Below are 9,642 nucleotides of genomic sequence, written 5' to 3' on the forward strand. Positions count from 1 at the left end.
TTTATTTATTTATATATATATTTTTGAGATGGAGTGTTGCTCTGTCACCCAGGCTAGAATGCAGTGGCACGATCTCGGCTCACTGCAACCTCCGCCTCCTGGGTTCAAGCAGTTCTCTGCCTCAGCCTCCTGAGTAACTGGGATTATAGGTACCCGTCACCACGCCTGGCTAATTTTTGTGTTTTTAATAGGGACAGGGTTTCACTGTCTTAGCCAGGCTGGTCTTGAACTCCTGACCTCGTGATCCACCTGCCTTGACTTCCCAGAGTGCTGGGATTACAGGCGTGAGCTACCACGCCTGGCCCCAAAATTTTTTTAAATTATGGGATAAGTTTACTCACTTTCTGTTTGCCGAAATAGGATATATTTTTTAAAATTTTCCTGTAATCTTTATTTCATATAGTGAAAAGTTACTTTTGCCTCATGCCTGTAATCCCAGCACTTTGGGAGGCCAAGGTGGGCAGATCATAAAGTCAGGAGTTCGAGGCCAGCCTGGCCAGTATGGTGAAAACCCACCTCTACTAAAAAAATACAAAAATTAGCCGGGCGTGGTGGTGCGTGCCTGTAGTCCCAGCTACTTGGGAGGCTGAGGCAGGAGAATCGCTGGAACCTGGGAGGCTGAGATTGCAGTGAGCCAAGATTGGGCCACTGCACTCCAGCCTGGGTGACAGTGCAAGACTCCGTCTCAAAAAAAAGAGAAAAAAAAACTTTATTATCAAAAACAGTATCTTAGACAAGGATTTTATTTAATAAATAGAGCTTTATTTTAATAAACATAGCTTTATGATAAGCTCATTGACCTATCATTAGTTTTCTCATTACATCTCACGCTGGAAGAGATGAGTGGACCAGTTCTGCTGTCGTCCATGGCATTTGAAAATTATTGCCGGGCATGGTGGCTCACGCCTGTAATCCCAGCACTTTGGGAGGCTGAGGCAGGTGGATCACGAGGTTAGGAGTTCAAGACCAGCCTGGCCAACATAGTGAAAGCCCGTCTGTACTAAAAATACACAAATCAGCGGGGCATGGTGGCGGGTGCCTGTAGTCCCAGCTACTCAGGAGGCTGAGGCAGGAGAATCGCTTGAACCCAGGAGGTAGAGGTTGCAGTGAGCCGAGATTGTGCCACTGCACTTCAGCTTGGGCAACAGAGTGAGACTCCGTCTCAAAAGAAAAAAGAAAGAAAATGATTGATGTAGTGGATTCTTTGTTTTTCTTTGTTACTTCCAGAGGCTTATCTGTCATGAAAGGGCTATCTTTCCCTTCAGTATTGAGAATTTATACGAAATTACAAACTTTTCAGGAGACAGTGTGGCTTACTTGACTCTGACTTTACTTTCTCAAGTGGAAAAAGAAAACCGGAGTATTTTTAAAAATAAGAATACAATGTATTATTGTGTTCTTCAGGTATCTAAAACAGCACCAACTGGAGAATATTTGACAACAGGAAGCTTCATGATAAGAGGTAATGTCTTGACAGGAAAAATATCCCTAGACTTGTCAATAGATTATGGAGACAGGTTTGAGGACAGTTTACAGATACTCTTAGAACAGAAACTAATTACTCGGATTTCTTATATAAAGTCTGCTATGAAGTAAAGAAATTTTTGCCTTGGTGGGACAAGTTTAGTGTTTGTCATATCTTCATGTATATTTTTTTTGAGGGCAGTGTACTTTCGTGTAGTTTAGTTATAAGGTTAAGAAAGTATAGCCTGAACTTATTTCTGAAAATAGAATATTCAGGGTCTGACTGACCCAGAATATCAGAGCAAGCATGTATTTTTTTTTCTTCTTAATAACTGTTCCTATACATACTGCCCAGTTGTATAAATGGGAAATGTTATTCATGACATAGTAAAAGACAAAATGGATATGACCATTCGTGTCATCTGACACTAATTTTTTTTTGTTTTGTAAGCAAAAAGTGGAGAAACCTGATTTTTAAAGCATTAATGTACGTTATCTTTTGTAGGAAAAAAGAATTTTCTTCCTCCCTCATATCTAATGATGGGGTTTAGCTTCCTTTTTAAGGTACTCTTCAGCTTCTTGGTTATTTATTTATTTTTTTCCTGATTTTCATTAGTCTTGTTTAAAGCTCCGTCACTGACAAATAACTATTTCTTTAGGTAGATGAGTCTTGTGTTTGGAGACATCGGGGTGAACGAAAAGTCAGAGTACAGGATGAAGACATGGAGACACTGGCAAGTTGCACAGGCGAACTCATATCAGAAGAAATGGAACAATTAGGTAGTTTATAGATTTTAAGAAATTAGTTTGTGATGTTTTTTGTTACCAAGTTTTGCTTCTAAATCCTTAGAACATCATGTCTCTTTTGGGATAATCTCAATTTCAAAAAAAAAAACCCAAAGTACTTGCTGTTTTACTGAATTTTGTTTTTGGAAATGCTAAATATACTTATTCTAGTGAATTTAAAAGTATTTATCAGGCCGGGCGTTGTGGCTCATGCCTGTAATTCCAGCACTTTTGGGAGTCCGAGGCAGGTGGATTGCTTGAGCTCAGGAGCTTGAGACCAGCTCCTGGGCTGGGACAACCCAAGGACGAGCCTGGGCAACATGGCAAAACCCCATCTCTACCAAAAAAATCAGCGCCTCTAGTCCCAGCTACTGAAGAGGCTGAGGTGGTAGGCTTGAACCTGGGAGGCAAAATATTTGTTTCAAGTAGAGAGTAATTATGGTTGCTAGAATAAATTTACCTGCCTACCTAAAGGAACTACGGAAAATATTCCCACTAAACTATTTTGTAGTTACTCTCTCTGCTAAGGTCATTCCTTTTTACAGGTAATATTGCATTGTTTCATTTACTATTACTGTTGTGCTGTAAGATTCTATTGATTGAGGCTCACCATTTCCCTGGGACTGTATAAAGTGCCTTATTTACATTCTTTTCTTTTTTTTTTTTTTAATCCCCAAGACGGAGTTTCAGTCTGTTGCCAGACTAGAGTGTAGTGGCGCGATCTCGGCTCACTGCAACCTCTGCTGCCCAGGTTCAAACAATTCTTCTGCCTCAGCCTCCTGAGTAGCTGGGATTACAGGCACCTGCCACCACGCCTGGCTAATTTTTGTATTTTTAGTAGACGGGGTTTCACCATCTTGGCCAGGCTGGTCTTGAGCTCCTGACCTCGTGATCCACCCACCTCGGCCTCCCAAAGTGCTGGGATTACAGGCGTGAGCCACTGCACCTGGCCTATTTACATTATTTTCTATTGTAACCATCCTTGTCAGATGAGTGGTGGCATGTCATTTTGCAGGTGAGACAGTAGACCCTATTACTACTATTAGTTCCTTTGCAAAAGAATGAGCACCTGTTATGTGTGTTATATAATATGTATTTAAGTTTTATGTGCAAATTATAATAAAAGCAGCAAAAGTTATACAACTAATTTTGCTGTCTTGCTTTTTGGAAATACTCAACTAAGGCAAAGTTGTGGTTTTCTATGTTGAAAGGGTAGCAATGTCCAAGAAATTTATTGTGGTGAAGGATCTTGGAGATCATTTAGTTCAACCTATTCATGATACAGGTTATTGTTTTGTCTAAGAGTACCCTTTGGGAACGATCAGGCATTTTTCTGGTGATTTTTTGGAGAAATATGGGAGAAACAGTCAGTGGAATATTTTTATGACATTTTCAGGAAATGACCTGGCATGGTTGGTAGTCCCACACTGACTTTCCTTATGGTAATTCTACAGATGGAGGTGACACTAGCAGTGATGAGGATAAAGAGGAACATGAAACTCCTCCTGTAGAAGTAGAACTCATGACTCAGGTTAACCAAGAGGATATCACTGTTCAGAGTGGTAGAGATGAACTGAATGAGGAGCTCATTCAGGAAGAAAGCTCTGAAGATGAAGGAGAATATGAAGAGGTTAGAAAAGATCAGGATCCTGTTGGTGAAATGAAGGATGAAGGGGAAGAGACATTAGATTATCCTGATACTACCATTGACTTGTCCCACCTTCAACCCCAAAGGTAATTAAAAAATAAAATTTTACATATTATTGTGTAAGCCGAGAATGATGATGAGGTGTAATCCTTACCAAGAAAATACCAAGATTGACATCAGTACTTTTACCCTCCATTGTTTTACTGCTTTTTCACCATTTGATTGGGTCTCTCTGCAAAGAAATTCCCAGGACCAGGGTAGAAAAATACAGTGCATTTAGAGTGGCCAAACTAGATTCAAAGAGAAACAACTAAATGGTTATAAATGCTAAAAACATAACAAAGGCAGTTCCATCAAAGAAATGTGTTTTAGTTTACATAATGTTTTACAGATCATCAGGTAAATAGTCCACAGTTATAAATGCACAATTAACGATGTAATTCAGAACAGTCTAGGAGTCAGACAGACCAGTGCTGGGTCTTAGGGTGTGTCCTTGGTAAAGCTACTTTGTGCTTAAGCTTCAGTTTCCTTCTTGGTGAAACAGAACGGTATCCCTTTCATGGGGATTTATGCATGTATACCACCTGGCAGTGCCTGACACACAGTAAGTTTTCAGTACACGTCACCTATTTTAAAATGTATATGAAAGTGTGGAGAGAGGAGCAATTTGGTTGTATGTTTTTCTCACTTTACCAAATGTGAAAATCTGTTGGATTGCCAGTACTTAAGAGTATGGTGTGGGAACATCTGGGGGCTTTGTAAATGAGTGTCTTTTACAGGCTGGTAGAGACTCCGTTCTGTTTATTTTCATAGGTCCCTCCAGAAATTGGCTTCAAAAGAGGAATCTTCTAATTCTGTAAGCTATTTTCAGTTTTATGAAGAACATCCTATTCTCAAGGAATCATTTTCTACTTTTTAATACTTTTCAAAAAAATTAATAATAGTGATGTTTGCATTTGCCTGGTTTTTTTGTTTTAATAGAGTGACAGTAAATCACAGAGCCGGAGACATTTGTCAGCCAAGGAAAGAAGGTAAACACATCTGTGTTATCTAACTAAAAAGCATGATTTTCTTTTTTTTTTAATTGATAGCTCAGCTACCACAGATTACTTAGCTGTTTAAAGACTTCCTTCATTAAATTGACCAAGATTTAGCAGAAATTTTTCGTTGTTAATATTAAGCTCTAATACATTTTTCTGTTTAAGGGCCCTAATCTGTCACTGTAATCAATGAAATAGACCTAGTAGGGTAAGTCCTCACTTAACATTTTCTTTTCTTTTTTTTTGTTTTTTTTTTTTTTGAGACAGGGTCTCGCTTTGTTGCCCAGGCTTGAGTGCTAAGGTGCAGTTGTGGCTCACTACAGCCTCAAACTCCCAGGCTCAGGCAGTCTCCTGCTTCAGCCTCCCAAGTAGCTGTAGTGGCACATGCCATTACAAAAATGTTTATATTTTTTGTAGAGATGGGGTTTCATCATGTTGCCCAGGCTGGTCTTGAACTCCTGGGATCAAGTGATCCTCCCACCTTGGCTGCCCAAAGTGCTGGGATTACAGGCATGAACCATTGATGCCCGGCCTTCACTTAACATTTTCTTTTTTTTTTTTGAGATGGAGTCTCACTCTGTCGCCCAGGCTGGAGTGCAGTGGCGCGATCTCAGCTCACTACAAGCCCCATCTCCCGGGTTTACGCCATTCTCCTGCCTCAGCCTCCCAAGTTGCTGGGACTACAGGCACCGGCCACCATGCCCGGCTAATTTTTTGTATTTTTAGTAGAGATGGGGTTTCACCGCATTAGCCAGGATGGTCTCGATCTTCTGACCTCGTAATCCAACCGCCTCGGCCTCCCAAAGTGCTGGAATTACAGGCGTGAGCCACTGCGCCCAGCCCACTTAACATTTTCAGTAGATTCTTGGAAACTTGGACTTAAGAGAAACAATGTGTAATGAAACCAATTTTGCCATGGGCTAATTGATATAAACAGGAGTTAAGTTCCTCTGGCATATTTTTGGTCACAAAACTATCACAAAACTTCTAAATAAAGACTGAAAACACGTCTAATACTAAACATTAAAATAAATATAAACTGTACATATATTTAAGAAAGATTAATGAAAGCAAGCACGATAATTATTTACCCAATTTTTGGTAAATCAATGAGTGATGGTAGTTGTGGTAGTGGGTTAAATCAAGGACTATTTGCAAAGTGAAAATTGTAGAGTACCTCCTACTACCATGAGGTTCAAAAACAAAAATATGGCACGTTCTTTAAGCACTTTCATACTACATTGTTTATTGTTGTACATTTGTATGACTATTGTTTAGTTTATGAATTTTTGACAATCATTTATATTGTCATTCATTCATTCATTTGTTTTTCAACCGCTTATTCCAGTTAAGGGTCATTGGTGGGAAGAGCCTATCCTGGCAAATCAGGGCAACAGGCCAGAACCAACCCAGAACAGGATGTCATTCCATTGCAGGGCACTCATTCATGCTGGGATAATTTAGACACGCCAGTTAACCTAACATGCGCATTTTGGGATGTGAGAGAAAACCTGAGTATCTGGTGAAAACCCACACAGACATGGGGAGAACATGTAGACTCTGCACAGATGGTGGCCATGGCCAGGAATCAATTTTGTTTTTCGTTCTCATCAAAGTTATAACAATGATGTTGAATTAAATTATGTTATTTGAGGACTTGCTCTAATAAGACAGAGCTTTTACTACATAAACATGTACAATAATGATTTCAGTGTATTACATAGACTAGTTCTAGGGTAATATTGTCAGGAATAAATAGGAATACCTGAAATTAGGAAAGTTTTACATAAGGCAGAAGACTTGATTTTTTATTTTTTATTTTTTTTTGAGACGGAGTCTCGCTCTGTGGCCCAGGCTGGAGTGCAGTGGCGTGATCTTGGCTCACTGCAAGCTCTGCCTCCCAGGTTCACACTATTCTCCTGCCTCAGCCTCCCGAGTAGCTGGGACTACAGGCGCCTGCCACCACGCCTGGCTAATTTTGTTTTTGTATTTTTGGTAGAGATGGGGTTTCACCATGTTAGCCAGGATGGTCTCGATCTTCTGACCTCGTGATCTGCCCGCCTCGGCCTCCCAAAGTGCTGGATTACAGACGTGAGCCACCATGCCAGGCCAATTTTTTTTTTTTTTAAATTAACAGGTCTCAGGAAGCAAGTAGAAGCAAGGCAAGGGCAGAAGGGAGGGAAACGACTACTGTAGGGTGGGAAAGACTAAGACAACTAAAGCATTCCAGGAAGAGGCCCTAAATCGGAATGGACAGTAAAGCCTTTTCATTTGAGAAAGATAATCATTAAACAATTACAGAGAATTCTGAGTATATAGCACTGTGCTAGATACTTACTGAGTAGACAAAGAGGTAAAGTATAAAGCTCATGCCTTAAAGAGGCTTTTGAGTCCTGGATTCAGGAAGTAGTCATAAATATGTAAATAGTATCTGAAAGTGATAAAGTAGTTCAAGAGTAAGAGATTGCTATGAGTTCAGATGTTTGGGGAAATAACATCAGAAGTACACCTTGAAAGATATGTTAGCGGTTAAGTAAATGAAGGAGGGAGACTCCAAGGAGAATTAGCATTAACAAAGAGGAGTGCTTCTTTGGGGTAATATGCATAGTGCTTTGGGGAAATGATAAATAGACTCAGTGGGAAGGAAGAGAAAGTTTGTTTATTAAATAGTAGATGATATGATTGGAGAAGTAAATTTGAACTAAAAATGGAGTACTTAATAGCTAAGGATTTTGGACTGTACCCTTTAAAGTGATACGAAGAGAATGTGACATAGGCAAATGATTAAGGAAGATTAAAACAGAAGTTAATGGCTGGATGTGGTGGCTCATGCCTGTAATCCCAGCACTTTGGGAGGCTGAGGCGAATAGATCACCTGAGGTCAGTTCAAGACCAGCCTGAGCAACATGGTGAATCCCTATATCTACTAAAAATACAAAGTTAACTGGGCGTGGTGGCACAAACTCTGTCTTAAAAAAAAAATTCAGAATATGTAGACTCTGGAAGAAGTCTGGGTGGGATGTAATGAGGACCTGAACTAAGACGCTGGCATTGGGAACAGAAAGAAGAATACCACAGTAATAAAATTTACCCTTCCTTCTTAACCTGTGTATTTTTTAATCCATTTAGTCAACCAACCAGTCAAGAAATGTTTTATTAAATGCCTAAGACCTTCCAATGCTATGTTGACACAAAGAGTACAAATCCCAGTGCCTGGCCATTAAGGTGTTCAGGGGCTAAATGTGCCTAGTGAGTAAGGATGAGTCAGGGGTGACAATATGTTGAGCTTGGATGATGGAAAGAAAGATAAATCCATGAGAGATGAAAAATTTTCATCTTTTTCCTACGTGATGATTTTGAGCATCTTTGTATTTTCTAACTTGGTGATTAACAAGTGAAGCAGAAGCCATGACCATTTATATACTGTATATGTGCCCTTTCCCATGGAACTTTTTTAGGGCACTAAGAATTGAAATTCTAAGAATGAGATGTTTCCATGTCTTTTTTATTCAGGGAAATGAAAAAGAAAAAGCTTCCAAGTGACTCAGGAGATTTAGAAGTGATAGAGGGAAAGGATAAAGAAAAAGAAAGTACTGTACACATTGAAACTCATCAGAACACAAGCAAAAATGTTGCGACTGTACAGCCAATGAAACGAGGACAAAAGGTAAACTTCAGGATGATCTATATGGTTCACAGTTAAGTTGTGAGGTTCCTTTTTAAGTTTTTAAAGTTGAAGTGAAATAGAAAATGTAGGCCAAAAAATAATCCTTTGTGATATCCTTTGACTAAAAATTAGTTGAGTAGATACAGCATTTGGGGAACATAGAGATCACTACTAGAAGTTATTTAGACTTTCAAGATCATCTGCACAGAAGCTTTCATTTTATCTGGAAGAGTAATAGAAGATTATGGTTTGCCAAAGTTGCCCAGCTAGTTAAGTAGCAGAGCTGATATTTATTGAGAATTTAGCTCAGTAATTTTTCGATGTTGTTTAGAGTTCTTAGATATTTTGCTAAAAGTGGATGATGAAGAAAGAAGTACTTGTGATAGAACATACTCTTTCCACACCGCCCCCGCCAGCTCTCCCGAGATAGAGTCTTGCTCTGTCACCCACGCTGGAATGCAGTGGTGCAGTCAGGGCTCACTGCAGTAGCCTTAACTTCTAGGCTCAAGTGATCCTCCCATCTCAGTCTTCCAAGTAGCTGGGACCACACAGGTGCATGCCACCATACTCAGCTAATTCTTTTTATTTTTTGTAGCGATGGGGTCTAACTATATTGTCCAGACTGGTCTCAAACTCCCAGGCTCAAGTGATCTTCCTGCCTCACCCTCCCAAGGTGCTTGGAACTAGAGGTGTGTTAGCCACCATGTCTGGTTACAATATAATATACTCTTCAAAATGCTGTAGCAGCCAGGTGCAGTGGCTCATGCCTGTAATCTCAGCACTTTGGGAGGCCGAGGCAGGTCGATCACTTGAGGCCAGGAGTTCAAGACCAGCCTATCTAACATGGTGAACCCCATCTCTACTAAATATACAAAAATTAGCCAGGCATGGTGGTACATGCCTATAGTCGCAGCTACTCGAGAGGCTGAGGCAGAAGAATTGCTTGAACCCAGGAGGCGGAGGTTGCAGTGAGCCAAGATCACGCCACTGCACTCCAGCCTGGGTGACATGGCGAGACTCTGTCTCAAAAAAAAAAA

At 40.1% G+C, this 9,642-nt stretch overlaps 1 protein-coding gene across 1 annotated transcript in view; it reads left to right on the top strand.

The window, feature by feature from the left end:
• Positions 1–9,642, top strand: part of NEMF (nuclear export mediator factor) — a 73,762-nt gene that overhangs the window by 50,570 nt on the left and 13,550 nt on the right. Inside the window, exons 20-25 of the mRNA XM_011999770.1 lie at positions 1,970–2,028; positions 2,124–2,244; positions 3,705–3,984; positions 4,712–4,754; positions 4,880–4,929; positions 8,452–8,605. Of these exons, the coding sequence (XP_011855160.1) occupies positions 1,970–2,028; positions 2,124–2,244; positions 3,705–3,984; positions 4,712–4,754; positions 4,880–4,929; positions 8,452–8,605 (707 nt within the window). The remainder of the gene's footprint in view (positions 1–1,969; positions 2,029–2,123; positions 2,245–3,704; positions 3,985–4,711; positions 4,755–4,879; positions 4,930–8,451; positions 8,606–9,642) is intronic.

Source organism: Mandrillus leucophaeus, unplaced genomic scaffold, assembly GCF_000951045.1.
Source record: "Mandrillus leucophaeus isolate KB7577 unplaced genomic scaffold, Mleu.le_1.0 Scaffold60, whole genome shotgun sequence".
Classification (NCBI taxonomy): Eukaryota; Metazoa; Chordata; class Mammalia; order Primates; family Cercopithecidae; genus Mandrillus; species Mandrillus leucophaeus.